Consider the following 19,813-nt stretch of genomic DNA (forward strand, 5'->3'; position numbering starts at 1 on the left):
CCCCCCCTCCCACACACACACAAGTGGGAAGTGCAATCGGATGCAGTTTTACTGGTGCATGGTGGACCTGCATGGCTCTGTCATCCTGGGTAAAACTGGCATGATCTGGTTGGAACTGGAATCAAAATAACAGCAGTTCCTTTTACTGGACAGCAGGAAGGTGTTAAGTTGTGAAACCAGTTGAGTTCATACACATATTGTTAGAGTAAACCAGTTGAAAGCACATGATCTCAGTGGCAGAACTCTACATATTTCTATATTTACAAATTAAATTAAGAATTTAGTACATCTTCAATGGCCTTTACAAAACCATGGCCCCTCTATTGTTGCTTACTACGATTCATTAATCTGGTTGTTGATGTGCTGGCCATTTTATTTTAAATAGGACCTGGACATAAACAATGCGCAGAGCAACTGGACGTTGAACTCATATGTAGTATCTGCCAGCATCAATGACAGCAAAATCATGAACCTGGAAGATCGAGTAGTGGTGACCTTCAGTCATCAAATTCCTACAAAGGTGACAAACAAGTGCTGTTCAGTTTGTGAGTGATATGAAAGTGAATGAGACTCTAACATCATTCCACTTCTCGATATTTACAGCCACGGGACAAAGTACAATGCATGTTTTGGGATTTTTACAAGAATGGTGAGTCAAAAATTCTTTATTATTGGATTTAGTTGATTGACTGTAACTCCAAACCCCTAAATTTAATAAAGCTTTCAAAACTTTTGAAGCTGTGCATCTGTTGATAAGAAGATTTGTGTTTGTGTGCATGTGTGGGTGAATCTTTGCTGGTGTGTGTGTGTGTGTCAGGTGGGCGGGGTGGTTGGAACAGCAGCGGCTGTGAAACCGAGAGTATTTCTCCATATCAGACCAGTTGTCTCTGTGATCACCTCACACATTTTGCTGTGCTCCTGGTGAGTCATTGGTCTGTTTTTTGTTTTATAGATTTAACTAGAAAACAAACTCCTACAGGCGCCAACATACTGTGTGCAATCTGGTCAGTGCTGGCTGCATGGGTATTTTTCTGCCAGCAATGTGAGATAGTGGTATTAAAGTCACCATGTGTAAAAATAAAGTTGTTGTCATATTATTAGTTTTCCAATAGCTGTGAGAGGTAAAGCCCTGCTCTCCGTGCCTGTGTCTTCTTGATGCGTTTAGGTTTTGTACTTTTTGTGTTTCAGAATGTCGAAAGAACTCCTTTCAGTAAGGTTAATGAACAGATTCTGACAGTGGTATCATATATTGGATGTGGTATATCCTCCATCTTTCTGGGCCTCACTCTACTCACCTACCTTATTTTTGAGTAAGTCACTGATACGGATGCTACAACTACTGACTTTGCATTGCAATAGATTTGAGCATATGAAAAGTCTATGGCCACCTACATTTGTGGTCAGAAGTTTCCATACACTGATCGTGGGCACAGATTTCATGGTCTAATTATTTCTTTGAAGTGCTTTTTTTTTCCAGGGTGAAATGATTGTACAGCGTACATCTTTGATGACTTTACAAAACAACACCAATGTGAGTGATTCTGAAGGTTCTACAATGTCGAATTCAAGACACATCAGCTTCTTGTTATTGATCATGATTGGCTGGTAGTTCTTAAACTTGTGGTGTACAGTCATTCCAAAGAAATCATTAAAAGCCCAGAAGTTACCCAAATTAACATAACAGCCGTGCTCATAATGAGTGTATGGAAATGTCTGTATATACTGAAATCATGTAGATAAGAAAATCTGTAGTACACAGTAATAATTTTGGAGTGACTTTTAAAGCATCAGTCTGCACTGTGGTCTCATTATCCATTTATTTACCACAGGAAGCTGCGACAAGATTACCCATCTAAGATACTCATCAACCTGTCATCTGCACTACAGGGGCTGAGCATGCTCTTCCTTCTAAACACTTGGCTCTCATCTTTCTCCAATTATGCTCTTTGTATTGCTACTGCTGCAACGCTCCACTATTTCATGTTGGCCTCCTTCACGTGGATGGGCCTGGAAGCTGTGCACATGTATCTCGCATTGGTCAAAGTCTTCAACACATATATCCCCTCTTATATCCTCAAGTTCTGTATTATAGGATGGGGTAAGGAAACATTTCTATGTGCCCCTTTCTGTAGAAACAAAATTGCTCTGCCAGGTGGTTTTAACTGACACATTGGGTACATTAATGGATCGTGATTCTAATCTTAAATTAGATCAAAATAATAAAATGTGTTTATTGTGAAAGGAGTTACAGTTGTTGGAATTGTAGAGGACATATTAAAATAATTGGGATGGACAAACAGAATAAAGTTGAATTGTTTTCTCACAGGTATTCCTGCAGTAATAGTGAGCCTGGTGCTGGTCATAGACAAAGATGCCTACGGCAGTCTTGCTGATGAAGAAATTGAAATGGTCCTTGATTCCACTGAAGCATTGTAAATACTGCAGTTCCGCAATATTACTGATATGAATACTGGATTAGAAATGTAATTAGTCTAATAAACAAATCAAGAGAGTGCTAATTTGCACTGGTTAGTTTGTATGGATGAATGCAAAATATAAAAATAATGACGCTGCTGTGTCCAATTTACTATGTGCGTTTGAGTTGATGAACTAGTCGTCTCACAGTAGAAGCTTGGCTAAATTAATGGCATTGATGGGATTGCAATAGCTCACTGTTTAAATTGCATTTTGATTTATCTAATTCTCCCTCTCTTCCTACAGCTGTTGGATACAGAATGACATTGTCTTCTTTGTGACAGTGGTGGCATTTATTGGTCTGACCTTGTTGTGCAACATGTCTGTCTTCATCATGGTTCTGATCCAAATTAAACGGATTGGGGCAAATAAGCTTGCCGCAAACAGCCACGGCTCTGTGCTGGACTTGAAGGCGGTTGCCAGTCTCACGGTTCTGTTAGGCCTCACGTGGTCAATTGGCTTTTTTTCATTTGGGCCTGCCAGAGTAGTCCTGGTGTACCTGTTCGTTTTCCTCAACAGTTTGCAGGGTAAGACTGAGTTGTAGTTGCTATTAACTTGATACTAGCTGCACAAGTGTAACTAATTTCCATTGCTTCTGTAAACATTTTTCCTAAATTCCAGTGATTTTATAATTTTGTTAGGGTTTTCTCATCTCACAAAGATTTTTCTTTTTAGAATTAGTACAAGTGTTAAGAAATCCTTAAGAGTGTTGTCAAGGCTAAGAGAAAAAGATGAACTAAAACACAAATTTATATCATTTTTAATGTCAAACTGAGTGCAATTGAACGTCACTGTTATTCTTCTTTTGTTTTGTTTTTTTCATCAAGGCTTCTTTGTGTTTTTGTTCCACTGCCTGATGAAGGAAAATGTGAGGAAACAGTGGAGAATCCACCTGTGCTGTGGACGTTTTAGACTCCGTGAATACTCAGGTAGCAGTTCATTTTGACATATAACAATACTGCAGCATAATAGCCACATGGTTGATAGGAAGCATTTTCAAGATGCAGTTTTTTGTATTTCTTGCCTTCCGTGTTCAGACTGGAGCCGCTCTGTGACAGTCGGTGACCGATGCAAAAAGAAGAATCTCGTTAACTCGGATTCGGTCACTTCTGGCAGCTCTCAGTAGGTTTCTGGCTCCTCAGCAGCAGCAGCAGTAAACCAACACCAGGGGGCATGAGTGGACATCTGGATGAATTCTTCAAAGTTTTCCGTTGTTGAATTACAAACAGAAAGCAAAAAGTTCAAAGACCATCTCCCCAGTGCAACTAATGTGCAGGGAAAGCTGAAATATGTCTCAGCTTCACGGAGAAAATGGATCCAAAGCCATCACTTAAACTCGGTCATGAAAATTAAGCACTGCTTTGATGCAGAAAGTAAAAATCCATTAGAAATCAGTAAACGTGTAAAAGCCGTACAATTCATTTTAAAGGTTAAAATGATTCATTTTCACATCCATGCATTGTAGCGCTGTTTAAGAAATCTTTCTTTGTAACAAAGCAAAATGTAATGTTCTGCGCACTAGATTATTATCCATTTAAATGTCATGCAAATATTGGAGCGTAAAAGTCGTTTTTAAGGTTAATTTTAATAGGATTGTAATGTAATAGGGATTTAGCTGACTTCTTAGAGTATATTTTCTGATATCCTATACAGGATTTGTCACGGCTTACCACTGTATAATGACAGTTTAGCTCTCGGATCGTTCACTCGGTGCACCTTTGAGCAACAATGTTTTGTGTGTGCATGCAAGACGAGATTTAACCTATGACGTAATTTTATTCTGTAACTAAAATGAAATAAAACTGAGCACGTCTCATTGTTTAAATAAATAGAAATGGCTATGATTTAGTTTAGCTTGTACACAGATTGTGTACATAGTTTAAACATTGCGTTCTGATGATAGTCTTGTGTTTCTCTGACAGTCGAAATGGCAGCACGAACTAAACTTACACAGATTTTGCTTTTATTTTTAGAGGGCAGAGAGCTTCATCTAAGTGATCTATGAAATTCACTGGTATTATTTGAAAAATGAATTAAAGTTCGATTTTTCTGCTGCCTGATGTGTTAACTGGGGAACCTAAAGCTCAGGTCACTTACAAGCTACAGTTAAACTCAAAACCCTTTTTGAAACTTGGACTGCATAATGTTTTAATAGCTTGTCGTTCAGGTTCTGAGGAAACCTGCTCGATAGCATTCTGTTCATAGCTCTGTGTGTTCATGAGTGCTCACACGCCCACCCAGGCTACCACATCCAGTAACTTTAGAGGCTCTGCGAGGGGAACGTTTTGTCTTAAGCAGAAAAGAAAAAGACCAAACGCCTGGCGTTGGTTCTTGGAATCAAATAGACAACTCTGGTGTTTAAACAAAAGCCAAACGACATTTTTTTTTCCAATTGCTGCTCATCATTACTTTGATCAACCAGTCAATGCTAGGTTGCAGTCCTTGCTCACCTTTGGTCATCATCAGGTCAGGTAAGAGAAACAAGTTACTAAAAATATAAGTGAAACGTTTTTATTAGTTCAGTCTTCTTACATGGAAGTTATTCTTCCTGCTCTCACAACAGGTTGAATGAGGTTTTTATACTGTAGGTTTATCTCAATCTTTGATACTTTTAAGCTACACTGACTGACTTTTTTTAACAACCCATATGCATTATTAAGTATTTCAGCCCCCTGATTTTGACATTTTTGATTGCACATGCATAGTTTATATATTTCTTACTACCAAGTATCATATCAAGTGATATGTGTTTTTGTTTTAATTTTTATTATTATTATTGTCATTCAGTGCATTGATTTTGTTTTGGTGCATTACTTGTTATCATTTATGAACCTTAAATTTTACATTTAGGTGTCCTTTACAATCTTGCTATTTGTGTTGAATGTTTTTACATGTTAATCATCATCACAGCAGTGCGTGGTGTGAGTCATAGGGCAGCAGGAGGACCTTTTGGCCTTTTTATTTCTGTGATCTTAATATTAAATAAGCGTGCTTGTGGTTTAAAAAAAATGAGCAGATAGGATGTAATATATCTGTCAGTGTTAAGTATATAATGTACGTGAATGTAAAAAAACAAATAAAGTGAAAATAGGTTTTTAAGCTTTACAATGATACTAACATATATAAGCTTTTTCATTCTCTAAACACTCATAAGGTTTTGAGTTCCTTTTGTTTGTAAATAAATCAAAATGATGTATTATCTGTTCACCAGTCACAGCTGACCCATGGAGAGCAGAACAGACAGTCCGATCGCTGTTAGCGTGGAGCAGCACTCCAACTTCGTCATCCTGACATACTTCCAGGGGGACATTAACAGCATGGTGGATGCTCACTTCAACCGTGCTCTCAAGAAAGATTACAGTGCTAAGGAATCAGCAATAAAGACAAAGAAACACTCTAAAACTATTAAACTGGGTGAGAGTATAAACTTAACACTACATGGCCTCACTCTAACAGCAGAGTCAGCCAGTTTTATCTTCATTCTTTGACTGTCTGTCTTTGTCCCTACAGAGGACACAGCAAGCGCTTGTCAGGGCATGGCTATTGACTCCTACTCAATGTCACAGGTCTCCCCTGCATCACGTCTGCTGACCATCACCACTCCAAACAATACTTCTAGCTCCTGGTCTACATTCCCTACCAGGGCAGGAGAGGGCCCAGGGTTGTCGTCAATTGCATACTCCCTGTCCCCAGATGGGTTAAGTCTCACTGGTCAGCAGTATGCCTCATCCCTCCTCAATCTACTGCACAGCGACCGGGGTGAAATGGGACCAGTTGCCTCCAGTTCCAAGCCCGAGCTCCTTCCCAGCTGGACAATACCTCAAGGGTTTAGAGAGTCTGTGGACCCTGCTATAGGCTTTGAACCTGGTAATTCTGCAGCTGTAAACCAGAATGTTTACAAAAGCTTCCACACAGGAAAATGATAGAAATCCTTCTTGGATAGAGAATTGTCTTAGAATAAGGTTAAAAAAAATCCCTAAGAGGTTCAAAAAAAATATAAGGAAGTATAAAAGTAAATTCAGAGAAAGACAGGTTGCAATAATAATTAGTTAGAGTAGCCAATTAAAAACTTAAAAACTACTGCACTCACAGGAGCAATTAAATATTTTGAATTGACATACTTAATGTTTTCTGATTAGAGGATTTAAGATTTTCACTTATTTAAGATGATTATAATGGCTGTAAACTGTCTTCTGTGGTTCAGAAGGAGATTTCAAGTCTCTTTCTGATCAGTGCAGTTTTGTGGCATCTTTGCATTATTTTCATGATCTATTCCAAATTGCACTGTTCCATTATTTTTTAACAGGTTCCAGTATTTTGGATTTTGGCATGTATTCAGGAATATAAGTAAAAATACTTCATTTCACTAGTTTCCCCCAGTCCCTCAACTTAAAATGTAAAGCTTACATGCTTGAATGGCATTTGGGCTATTTTATAACCGAGACAAAAGCGACAGCCAAAACAAAACAAGAAAAATGAAGTTAACACATTAAATCAGTATCATTAGTATTCTTAAATTATCTCTGATACAGTTGAATTCACAGGAAAGGAAGCATGATTTATATTCCCATAACAGAACACCTGATCCACATTTAATATGAATTATTTATTAAGAAGGTGACTACTGTGGAGGTCTGCAGATGTGCCAGAGATTATTATAGAGGTTATTATACTACAGTAGTCTAATTGTTTTTGGAGTTTTTTAAACCCCAAAAAGCTGACACTTAATATTATAGCTTCCTTACTTGTAGCACTTAAGAGTTTTGTGCACTTTATTATAAAAATTGCTTCTCTGTTAAAAATAAAACACATATAAATTTATCACATTATATATTGCAGCAACATTTTACTGAACATGCACATCCTTTAGAACTAAGCATTTGTCCTCCTTTTTTCAGGACGGCATCTGGAAAAGAAGGACTTGCACTGGTACTGAAGGGAAAACAGCTTCATCTACTCTGTGAACCTGTGGCTCTGTAAAGCCACCTGTCTTTCTGTAGCCGTTTGTACTTGTTCGACGGGCCTGCAAGGATCATCTGAGAACGAACTGAGAGGAAAAAGCTGTGCGAAATGACCTCAGTGCCTTAGCATGTAGTAACTGGAATAATCTTTCTAAAAAAGAACAGTCTCTGACAAACTGGTTCTTCAAGTCCGTCATTCCAGAGCACTGTATGTGCTGCTGCTCTGTTTGTGGTGGAGTTGAATGAAGGCTTTCTCTTTCATTTTTTTGCGGGCATACTTCAGTAAATAGGCCAGTATTAAGAATGAACATGTTGTAAATGTAAGATTTTGACATAACTTCTAACTAATCAATTAAAGTTTGTTTGGATTGGACCTTTAGTTGAAGTGAAAATATTTTATGTACATAGGAACAGACGAATGAAGGATAATGGTACTGTAATAATTACATATTTTCTGTAATACTGTCAAGGTAAGGTGTCTGATGGTGTAACAAGAAATCAGATTTACACAGTAGACAAATAAAACTCTCAGATATCATCCAATGTTAAACAGACATAATATTTTCATTCTGGTTTGGAAAAATAACCATCGTGCAACAGATAATCGTGTAAAATGAACAATGCTGACACCTTTTGGCATGTTTTATGGCTTTTGCAAGAGCATTTACCCAAATAATGAACTTAAACTTTGATTCTTTAAAGAATATTTGTTATTATATTTGTGTTGTTTTACTTAAATATAAGTTGTATGAATTTTAATTACAACTACTACAGCTACTTGTACTTTAATAAATGATGTGAATATTTCTTCAACTGCTGCTTCTGATTTACTTAAACATTAGTTCATATCACAAAAAGTATTATCCATCCATCCCCTTTATCCTTATCAGGGCTGTGGGGGGACTGGAGCCTATCCCAGCTGTCTCGGTGCGAGAGGCAGGGTGCACCCTGCACAGGCCACCAGTCTGTCGCAGGGCTAACACATAGACACAGACAACCATTCACACTCACACCTATGGGCAATTTACAGCTTCCAGTTAACCTGTCCCCACTAACTGCATGTCTTTGGACTGTGGGAGGAAGCCAGAGTACCCAGAGATAACCCACACAAACACAGGGTCACATGCAAACTCCACAGAAAAGACCCCGGCCTGATGGTGGAATTGAACTCAGGACCTTCTTGCTGTGAGGCAACAGTGCTAACCCCACGAGAAGTGCCACGAATATCAAAAATGAAACCAAAAGCATGGCTCAATAAATAAATGTAAAGACTTTTACTCAGAAAAACCAGGCAAATAAATTACTAACAGAAAAAATAAAAACATTTAGAGCAGGTCATGGCAAGACCATTTTTTTTAGCATTTACTGATGGATGGAAATGTAAAATGAGGCCAAAGGCAAAAATATATCGCCAGTGGGGTGCTATGTGTATGTTCCTCGAGGAAGGTGCATGTTTCTTTAGGGTCCCCAGTAGCCTGTCTGCCTAAAATTCAAAGTATAGTATACATATCTATATATAGATCCAGGTATGCAGGCCAAGATTTTTGATTTTCTTAGATTTTTCTTTAATGTTTTAGAAATAATAAATTTTTACACAAATTCCTTTTATTTATCAGTTTAGTGCAAGAACACCTCAGGTATGAAAAAATAACTGTGAGTGGAGAGCAGGGAAACTTATTTGAACAGAAAAGGCCTGCAGGTCGGAGTGGCATGGTCTGACAAAACCAGAAGGAATGAAAGAAGGTCAGAAACCATTTACAGTCATTGTGCTTCTTAATAAATAAATAAGTGAGACAACAAAGGTTTCATTTCATACTGCCTTACATACAGTGAAAAGTCATTATGGATACCACAGAGATTTCATTATTAATAACAATGACATGAATAATTGTCATCCAAAGTTAAACCCACATTCAATACAAACGTAAATCTGCTGCTATTTTATTACTGAAGAGAGATCCACTTCTGTGTGAAGTCTGCAGAATAAGCGCCGAATTAGAGCTAAATCAGACTGCCTTTCACAATTCACTGTGTTCTTGAAATCATGTATCAGCAGAAAGTGTCAAAAAGAGATGAGTTTCACATTAATCTTCACAGCGGGGTAGTATGGCAGGAATCATCACATTTATAATAATGACATCTTTTTGTCACGGTGCACTGCAGTAGGATGGATGAGGATGTTTTAGTTTCTTACTTATTTTGTCATCCTATTGTGCGAATTTTGACTTTAAAAAAAGAAATTTTATATGCGTCATGTGTCATTTTCTGAGAGCTTTAATTTAACTTTTGACCATTTTCAGCGATAAGTTCAGCATTACTGCTGCCGTTTTACATCCGTTTCCATATAGACTAACTATGTTTCTTTGAAAACACTGTTATTTATATGCAGCACATGATAACTCTGAGTGGAATATGTTTAGTGTCAGCTCACCAACTGGTTTTTCTAATAGAGATGACAGTATATTTAACTGTTGACATTTTTCATGGTCACAGATGGAGGACGAGCTGTCTCCACATTATGAGGCTGGTCTAATGATGATGCTGAGTTATTATTAGTTTCTTTCCATCTGCTACTTCAATACAGCATGAATGGGTTACCAAATGGGCCTTCTGGGCACTGTTCCAACAGGCACAACCAGGTGCAGGTATTGGAGGATGAGGTAACTTTCAGGTGTCTGTACTCAGAGGTCTAACATCTTATAATTAAAGCTACTGGCCAACACCTTTATGTGACATTTAACATTCATAGAGCAGGAACATGTTGCAGCTATCACTAGAAAATAAGCACATAATAAACTTGTTTACGGCGGTTGAGCTGTAAAAGCAGCCTTACGGAGGTCTGTAGGCGAGCAAACCTGCCTGCTTATGGAAATTGATAGAATCACATTGGGTGGAAGCAAAGAATACTGTGTGAGCAGAACCAGCCGGTATCACAACTTCCACGCATACTACTTTCAGCTCCAGGCAAAGTTTGTTAACCACATAGTAAGTATAAAGTATTGCATAATGACGACTTTTTTATTTTCACACTGTTGCAACACCATTATAATGCTAAGCTTCTGTCAGTTGATTTCGATGTGTTCACTATACAGTTTTTTTTCTAAATTTCAATATGCAAATGAAATTGATTTTTGACTGCATAAAATTAAAAATGTTTGGATAAATCCTATCTAAGCTACCACAAGGTGCAGTTAACTCTAAATGTACTTGTCTCTCTATAAAACAGCTTCCAGACCTGTTAATTGGCTGTGCATTGAGAGATACAACACACATTTGAGATGTGATATATTCATATGGAGTTACCTTAAATATAGTGGGTAATATATAACATTTAAGAATAATGAGGGCGTTGATATTTGGTAACTTGAAGCAGGTTAGATTACTGACAGTTATAAAGAACTATATAGTGTTAAGGTTTTATAAGCTTTAGATTTATATTTGTTTTGCAATATAAAACAGATGGGAAAAATGTTCTACTGTAAAGATGTTGTTTGCTCACATTGCAGTATGGGGTATGTAAAGAACATATAGTTCATGTGAAAATTAAAAATATTGGTCTCCAACACTGACAAAATTCTGCAGTGTTTCAAGTCAATTACAGTGAAGTGTGCAAAGAGAATTCTTAAATGCTCACTTTCTTTTAAGACTGACAGTCTCTTAAAAACAAGAAGCAGGTGTGAAAAGAACTATAGAGGTTCAGATTGGAAGGGCTTCTTGTTAACAATTTAAGGATCTTTCTGGTATCTTTAAAAACACTGCAGAAAGAAGATTGGCAGCAGGTGTGAAGGGGGAAGAGCAGACAATTTGTGCCTCACCAGGGGGTCGGCGTGGATTCAGAAACCATGCAGGCTTGAAACCGTAATCCTCCTTTTTCTCTTGTGTCGAGCATAATCAGGCCAATCTAAGGCCTATGTTTGGGGGCCGGTGTTGGTAAGGCAATTGGCTCTGAAGTGATTACTGCCCACTGAGCTTTCGACAAGCCCGTGATGCTGATTGCAGAGTTGCAGAGAAGAGGGGCATAAGGAGTTTACGGTTGCTGCATGTGAGCTAATGGAACCAGTGACCTGCAGCATTTGAGATTTACCCTGCGTGATGGCGGCTGAATGATATGTATCAGTCAGATGTCAGTTGTGATTTCACTTAGGTGTGCTGTTTTTTTTTAACACTTGCAGCTCTCTTCTCAGCATGTAAACATGCACACTGTCACACACACACACCAGGCAGCATCAGATAAAAATGTTAATCATTGTATTTAACGCATTATTTTAATGTGGGCCTGTTTTGTCTGTTTATTAAAAAACACAGCGTGATTTTAAAATGCATGTTTATATTCAGGATGATCAGAGAATATACACTTCTACCTGTAAACCCACTGTTCAAACTAGTCCAGTGCATTATTGCACATTTTGGTATCGATCCAACACCGGGTAAATACATCCCCAGTATTGTCGATACTAATAATAATACCGATACTTTTATCTTATAAAGGCAACTTATGTAGGGGAGAGTGGTGTGTCATGACTTCCGAGATTAATCATCAATTTTCAAATTCTTAACAGAGTTTAATGATGACTAAATCACTGTTAACACAACAAAACAACCCTTTTCGTGTATTTTGAAACTGGGGTTTTTCGAGACCTTGAATGGAAATGTGGCTGTCTCTACAGGATCATTGGATCATTTCTGTTGTTTAAATTTATACAGGGTATAATTAAAATAACCTTACAAGGAACAAACGACTCATAAGAAAGAGGGACCAGAGAAACGGACCTGCACGAAGGCCAAGTATTGCATAAATAAGGATGATTTTGAACTGTGAATCCAGCAGAGCATGTTTTGTGTAACCTAATAATATGTGTAGCTAGAAAGAAGCAAAGGAGGTTTTCTTTAAAAACCATATACTGGTGTTTTTTGCACATTTCAGACCCCAGAACATATATAGATAGAATGACATACCAGATGTTTTGTATTGTTTTAAGTTTATTTCTGTACTTAGGTACCGGCTTTTGCTCGTTACCAATTATTTCCTCTATGGAAATTATACACGAAGGTTCGTTATGTGCTCTTGAATCTCTCTGAACTGTTAAAAACAGCAAGATGGAGACAGATAACTCTCAGATCTCTTACTTACTCTTGGCACACTTTAACGCAACACAAGTTCCTTGTTCGGACCCCATGTGACTTCCCTAACCAATCAGAAGCCAGGAAATCCTAGCCTGAGGGAAATGAGGGAAAATCAACTTGGTAGATTCAATACACAATTATTACTGTTTTGAAAGTGCACAAGTAAAAGTACAAACATTAAATAAGTAAACATTAAATATGAATGAAATGTAAATATAATTTGCTTTGTAAACATCATTAACACATTTGTTTATCAATTGAAATATAAATTTATTTCTACACTTTACAGAAATATATGTTTTTAGTCATGTGATGCTTTTTGAAAGCATTAAAACCATTAGCAACAGATTGCAACAAAAGACCTTTAAAAGCACACTTTTAAAACAAAAATATATAGTTTCAGGTCTATAGTAAATTCAAAGGATACTGTGAGGCACGGGATTACAGAGAGTCGGTGAGAGCATTTGACATCGATCAATGGAATTTAAATGGGGTGCGCTAGGATGGTCAGAAGGTATTATTGAATTGGTAAAGGAAGGTGCAAAAAGAAAATGCTGAACAAGTGTGAAACTTTCTTTGTGGCGACTTTCTGTGTGCCCTACAGTTTGCAGAAGTCTGGCACAGGAAGCAACAATGAATACGAAACGCACAGCTTAGCAAAATCGTGCAACAAAGTCTGGTTTCCTGGAGCGGAACGCCAAAGCAATTTATTCCAAGCTGTCCGTAAAATTAGAACGTTATTTTGGACAATCATTTATATCCGCCATGAAAAACGATCAAACCCAATGGAAATACGGGTAATTACGCGAGTCTGAATCACGTTTCACAAGCTCAGCACAGCGTCCTAAAAGGCATTGTGATTGCTGTAACTTTGGGTGATTTATTCCATTTAAACAGGCAATGTTAACTAAAAGGGCTGATTATATTAAACTAGGGAGACTCTTAGAAAGAAAGAAAAAACAACAACAACAAACAGTCTGTGTGGCAGAGGGAGAGAATGGGGGTAGTTGCATATATTGGAGTGCAAGAATTGCACGTCTTAGGTCTCTTCACACTCTCATACTTGTGTTACACCAGCTCCCACTGCGCGTAAAGCTGCGGTCCACCGGGACTTTGTTATCTTGTGTGTGTCCAGCTGTTCGTCAGCCTTTATCTCCGGTGTCACTGCCATGGTCGTGTACGTACACGACTGGAATTTCAGTACCACTGACAGCTCCCTCTCCAGCTCCAGCATCAATACAGACAAAGCGCTTTGGGGCTCCACGGTGCCCCACAGCCCCGGTGGGCTGAGCCGGACCGGCCATACGGTGGTGGCAGTATGCCTCGGCTTTATTTTAGTGGCAGGAATCCTCAGCAACTTTCTCATTCTGCTCATTTTCGCAAAGTTTCGGTCCCTCTGGACGCCCATCAATCTCATCCTGTTGAACATCAGCCTAAGTGACATTCTCGTGTGCGTTTTCGGGACACCGTTCAGTTTTGCTGCCAGCTTGCACGGGAGGTGGCTAATTGGAGAGTACGGCTGTAAGTGGTATGGATTTGCCAATTCCCTCTTTGGTGAGTAACTGCATGAGGAGTAGTATTTTTCCCTGTTTACCCTTTAAACTCAAATAATTATGACCGCGGTGTCTCTCTTCAGAGGTAGTGGGAGAGCAGAGTAAATGATGTCATTTATTCTAGAAACATAAAAATGTAATAAACTTAAATTAGAAGCACTTCAAACCTCTGAGTTTTAAGGCTTTCAAACGAAATTAATAATTACAGGGGGAAACAGACCTTTGTTAATTAGCTTGACTTTAATTAAGTTAAAGAACTCTATAGGAAAATACAGGAACACCTGTCTCTTAAGAAATACTTTTCCCCCTTTGCTGCTGGGGTTGCATTTACTTTCTCCTTTTTAAGTATAATATAAAATATATAATCTTTTAAACAGCTGCTTTACATAAAGCCAATAACCTACTTTTCTCCACAATTATGGACAGTACCATCATTATAGACTCTACAACATGCAAAATGTGGCTTTATGAAGGGATCGTAAAAGCTTTAACCAACCTGAGGTGCTGCAAGGGCAAGTGGCCTCTGATGATTAAATCTAAAGTACTCTTTTCATTTCTCCACTCCTGCTTCAACAGGGATTGTGTCCCTTGTGTCCTTGTCTCTTCTATCGTATGAGCGCTACACCACCGTTCTCCATTCCTCTCAGGTTGATGTCTCAGACTTCAGAAAGGCCTGGCTGTTTGTTGGAGGCTCTTGGTTCTACTCTCTCTTTTGGACATTGCCTCCCCTCCTCGGTTGGAGCAGCTATGGACCAGAGGGTCCTGGTACCACTTGCTCCGTCCAGTGGCACCTCCGCTCACCCTCCAGCATCTTGTATGTGTTGTGCCTCTTCATCTTCTGTCTGCTGCTGCCCCTTCTGCTCATGCTATATTCTTATGGAAGAATCCTGATGGCCATTAGGAGGGTGAGTTCAGAGATACATGAAGAGTTTCACCACATCTTTTGGGACGATCACACAAGACAAAGAGAAAACCATGCAACCACGTACAGTGCTACCATGTCATTTTTAGTTGTTTATTTATGTGTAAGTAAATCATAAGTCATCTGTATATTCATCAGAATTTTATGATTTATAATAGTAAGATAATGAATCCGAAAGCAGAGTTCAAATTACATTCATCTAAATTTACATGAGTGTGAAATCTGCTTTTGCTTATGTCTACCACATTTTGTCGATTTTTTCACAGTAACTACCCTGATGGACTAAGATCTTGAATACTGGAATTCTTGTGACATAAGGTCGGATTTTAGAGGTTAAGAAGAGGCTGAGTTCTATTAAAATTTGATCATGAGTTTTCGAGGTAATTCCAAGGAAAATCAAGTTAGATAATCTAGCAATTCATCAATGAGGAGAAAGAAGGGACCATGTATAAGGGGCAAGTGTTGGGTTGAATCTGTCTTTGTCTTTACTGTCTTAAGGACAGTAAAACCAACCCCAGTTTATAGCGACCCATGCCTTTAGGTCACCGTATCACCATCTTTGTTATGGATACATATAGATAAATAACTGGTAATTAAGAGTTTCTTGTTAGTGTTGGGTTCTTCCCACTCCTTGCTCGTACTGCTTCTATCACCAAATGCTCTAGAAGGTATTTGTAGATCATGGTACCAACTTGTTGCTATTGGATACCTGTCATTATATAAGCACTTCCGTTTTTTAAGCTTGATGCACCCAAGAGGCTGAGCAGAAAGCGGCTTTGCAGACTTGATCACTGTAGCAGCGAACTGGGGCTCAGCTGCATCAACTCAGAGCCCACCCATCAGCTATTTTTAGAGAGTTGGCAATCTGTCTGAGGAACCGTCTCCTGGCTTCTCAAAACTTGAACCAACAGATCAGAAAGAGAAGCGCCATATGCATCAGCTCTGTCAGTGTGGGTCAAACCTGTGTCTTTTCTATATTCTTAACTAACAGCATCCCATTTAAAGAGCGAGCAGTCATGTTGCATAAACATATTTTATGTTGTAGTTCAGTCCCAAAGGAATGGAATTCAATTCATTTTTTTATATACAGAGACCAAGTTCATAACAATAGTTTCCTTATATATCAAGGTAAACAGAGTCATAGTGTCGGCATTAGAGGAAAAAACAACGACAATCTTCTGAGTATGAGCAAGCAAAAGTGACAAAGAAGAACTCAGGGTGAGATGATCATCTATTGCCACTGCATGAGAGGTAAGGGAAAGGAGAAGATAAAAGAGAAGCGCATAGAGATACAAAGACAAATCACACTGTGGCAGGCAGTAGGGAAAACCATTTCACCATCATAATCAGCGGGTAGCTCGATTTAGGAGAGAGAACGGAGAATAGAAGGTCAGTCATGCAGAAGTGACCACAGTTATTACATGAGGGAGGTTTGTTCAGACAGAGCAGTGAGGGCCATGATCTAATCCTATATAGCAAGAGGTGTAATTGAGTGTATGAGAGATAAGCAGTAATTTGACAGAAGGGGTAGATTTTCTTCTCTGTGAGGCCTCTTTCACAAGCCAGACATGCTCATTTATTCATAAATCACCATGACAAGCATCACGGTGGTAATTACATACAGAGGTGGGCACATGAAATCAATACTGACCGGTGAGATGCTGCTGTAACCACTTGCTTTATGATTTATCTGAAAAACAAAACAAAACAAAAACAAATGTGATGAAACGTATCTGGGCATGTAATGTGGTCATACTGCTTCTGACCAAGATCTAAAAACATGCCATCTGTTTTTAGCCCCTTCTGATTATCACACATCGGACATATTCTGCTGATCCAGCAGTCATTCATAACAGGTTGTCATTATACCTAGAATCTGATTGATTTAGGATTTTTAAGACTAATACCTATACTGATATTTGGACATGTAACAATTTGGTATTCCAAAATTTCAGTCTTTTTTTTCTCTTTCAGACATACACAACACAAACAGGTTCCTCTAACATTTGCTGTATGTATGTATTTATTTGCTCATTTATGCTTTGTCCACTATAGTGTTTGTGGCATTTTACGCACACGTGCCAACAAGGAAGTTACAGAGCGCCCTGAGGTGGACAAACCATGCAACGTTAACACGCATAATGTGGTCAAAGCATCTCATAAAAAAATATATTAAAAAGTTTAAAAATCATAGAAATTATAAATTTATACATTTATAATATCTCCCAAAACTATCTGTTGGGCTTAAACTATAGCTAAGGGTTAAATTGATACTATTTTTGAACAAATCAAACACATATAATTAATATTATATTATGATATTATGGGGATCATGGGATCCTCACTGATCCTCTTGAAGTCTGACTAATATACTAGGAACAAAGTATCCTTGATATCTTTTCATATGCATACTATTTTCTGAGTGTATTCCTTTTCCTTTTCTGAAATATCCTTTAAAATTGATATTTTAATTTTTGTGAGCAACACAACCATCACTTACAGCTCACTAACTGTGCGCTTTAAACTTCACTTCGCTGTTTTTAAGAAGTGGAGCTGGTTCAAGTAACGGTTCTTGTTGACTTGTTATTAATGTTTATATTATACCGTATATTTGGATTTTAAAAAAACACTTTCAGTGAAGATTTATTCTTCACTTGAGTAGGAAATCACCTGTGTACTGTCAACTCTTCATAATACCACATGAGGGCACCAAATACACAGATTTTTAAATGCTACATACTGCAGCGCAAAGTGTGGATTTTAGTAATCAGTTGATAGATGTAAGCAAATTATTCACACAAAATAAAATGTGTTGGGACTGAAATAAAAGAGCATATGCAAGAGGCACGAAAAGCCTATTAGTGGACCTGAAAAAGCCTAAGATTCTTAGAGACACAAGCAAAACACATGAATTTTCTGGTGTCTTTACATCTATACCTCTTATTCTCCTTCTCTCTCACATCTCCAGGTGGGAAAGATCAATCTTCTGGCAGCTCAGCGCAGAGAACGCCACATTTCGCTGATGGTTTTCTCTATGGTGTCCTGCTACATGCTGTGCTGGATGCCCTATGGCATCGTGGCACTGATGGCCACCTTTGGTGGGTCGGAGCTGGTGACTCCCATCACTAGTGTGATTCCTTCCATCCTGGCCAAGTTCAGCACTGTTGTCAACCCTGTTATCTATGTTTTCTTCAACAAACAGGTGAGAGTGAGGACATAACTGATAGACTGATAGGACTGCTGATAAATGTCTGTATTTCAAATATCACTGCATACAATATACTAAAAGTATCTTGTCTAGACCAGTTTGTTATAAAAATGGAGTGGCATTGTGTCACTGACAGAGTTGAACACAATAGTTTTAACTGCAGCTCAGTTTCTGCAGCACCCAAGATGATATATGTTTTCAGTGTTTCTAATGAGACTCCTGAACAGAATAATTTTAAGATATTAAATTCAGAACCATTAATTGAAAAGCATTTTCGTTACTACTTTTTTATTTCAATGCCATGATTCTGATTATCCCATAATAGATAACATAGATAATACAGGGGTGTCATTTATTGTAAAGTAGGTCAATTCGTTGTCAAACTGATTATATGACGATGTTGCACGAACTTACACAATACTTCATTTTAGGGTTTAGTTTTCAAGGGTTAAATGTAAACCGTGGTTAAATGTATCCTAAATATAATGAACTGAACTTTCCAGGGAGATTTACCAGTGTTAAACTGAGCGCTCGACATGTCCTTTGATCTGCAAATCACTACTTATTGCGACTGACCATTCTATTCCATTCTCCACTATACTTTTGCACAGTTTTATAGATGTGTTTTGGCCTTCATGAAGTGCAAAGGAGAACCTGAGATTGTACAAGGAGAAGAGCACCGAACTCCGAAGACACAGTTGTCAGAATATTTCCATGTCCATAGGAAAGCTTCCCTCAGCTCCCCACAAGTCCAGATCCCCAGCGGCCCCAGAAACACTGTGCTCTGCAGCCGACATGTAGTTTATGTTCACTACACTCCATAAAAAAGTTGTTGTTTTCAAATGACTGACTCAGAGTATTAAAATACCTTGTTGATATTAGAAGTCAGAGGAGAATGGTCAGACTGCTTTAAGGTGATAGGAAGGTACCAGTAACCATCATTACAACAAAAGAAAGTAGAAGAGCATCTGTAAATGCACAGCACATTGGACCTTACAGCAGATTGACTTCAGCAGTAGAAGATCACACAAGGTGCCACTGCTGTCATCTAAGAAGAGGAAACTAAGGCTACAGAACTGTACAACAGAAGATTGGAAAAATCTTGTCATCTGGTCTGATGAGTCTCGATTTCTGCTGCGACATTCAGTTGACGGAGTCATAATTTAGCAAAAACAGCAAACACATGGATCAATCCTGTGCTGGTGAAATAGTGATGTGGGAGATATTTTCTTGGCATAATTCGGGACCCTTACCACCAGCTGAGCAGGCTGCGCCTCAAATAACTGAAGCACTTCGATAGTAAAAGGAGGTCTAACCTGGTCCTAGCAGTGTATATGAGTGCATGAGTGAATGAATGTCTTTAAAATTTTACACAAAATAAAATCATATTCCAATTTTCTTCAGTTTTTCCTCCGGACCTTTTCACGTGTTTTTTGTGTGTCAAACTCTGTACTGACATCATTTTAAAGTTAAAAATATTTTTTGAACCACTAGAGGAGGCAGTGGGCCGTTGTAAAGGATTTCTAAAACATTGAACACATTTCTTGTTTAGACAGCTGCATAAAAATAA

The 19,813-nt window shown here is 38.3% G+C and overlaps 3 protein-coding genes across 7 annotated transcripts in view; all 3 read left to right on the plus strand.

Annotated features, from left to right (window-relative positions):
- adgrg4a (adhesion G protein-coupled receptor G4a) overlaps positions 1-4,164 on the plus strand; it is an 11,788-nt gene extending 7,624 nt beyond the window's left edge. For all 5 annotated transcript variants that reach the window (XM_042220897.1, XM_005913210.3, XM_005913209.3 and 2 more), the window contains exons 21-29: positions 386-520; positions 604-649; positions 818-921; positions 1,189-1,310; positions 1,830-2,098; positions 2,327-2,432; positions 2,722-3,002; positions 3,303-3,404; positions 3,513-4,164. In XM_042220897.1, coding sequence (XP_042076831.1) covers positions 386-520; positions 604-649; positions 818-921; positions 1,189-1,310; positions 1,830-2,098; positions 2,327-2,432; positions 2,722-3,002; positions 3,303-3,404; positions 3,513-3,601 — 1,254 coding nt within the window. In that variant the 3' untranslated portion in view covers positions 3,602-4,164. The remainder of the gene's footprint in view (positions 1-385; positions 521-603; positions 650-817; positions 922-1,188; positions 1,311-1,829; positions 2,099-2,326; positions 2,433-2,721; positions 3,003-3,302; positions 3,405-3,512) is intronic.
- A 184-nt stretch (positions 4,165-4,348) lies between these two features.
- Positions 4,349-8,249, plus strand: vgll1 (vestigial like family member 1). Its single transcript, XM_014334174.2, has 4 exons — positions 4,349-4,946; positions 5,687-5,889; positions 5,986-6,342; positions 7,374-8,249. Exons 2-4 carry the CDS (start codon positions 5,700-5,702, stop codon positions 7,409-7,411), a joined length of 585 nt encoding a protein of 194 aa, XP_014189660.1. The 5' UTR covers positions 4,349-4,946; positions 5,687-5,699; the 3' UTR covers positions 7,412-8,249.
- Positions 8,250-13,628: 5,379 nt separating this feature from the next.
- tmtops3a (teleost multiple tissue opsin 3a) lies at positions 13,629-19,627 on the plus strand. Its single transcript, XM_005913214.2, has 4 exons — positions 13,629-14,114; positions 14,690-15,018; positions 18,004-18,237; positions 18,855-19,627. The coding sequence occupies exons 1-4, from the start codon at positions 13,730-13,732 to the stop codon at positions 19,065-19,067; spliced, it is 1,161 nt and encodes a 386-aa protein (XP_005913276.1). The 5' UTR covers positions 13,629-13,729; the 3' UTR covers positions 19,068-19,627.
- The last annotated feature ends 186 nt before the right edge of the window (positions 19,628-19,813 follow it).

This window comes from Haplochromis burtoni, unplaced genomic scaffold (genome assembly GCF_018398535.1).
Source record: "Haplochromis burtoni strain Fernald_Lab_line unplaced genomic scaffold, NCSU_Asbu1 Contig_4, whole genome shotgun sequence".
Lineage (NCBI taxonomy): Eukaryota > Metazoa > Chordata > Actinopteri > Cichliformes > Cichlidae > Haplochromis > Haplochromis burtoni.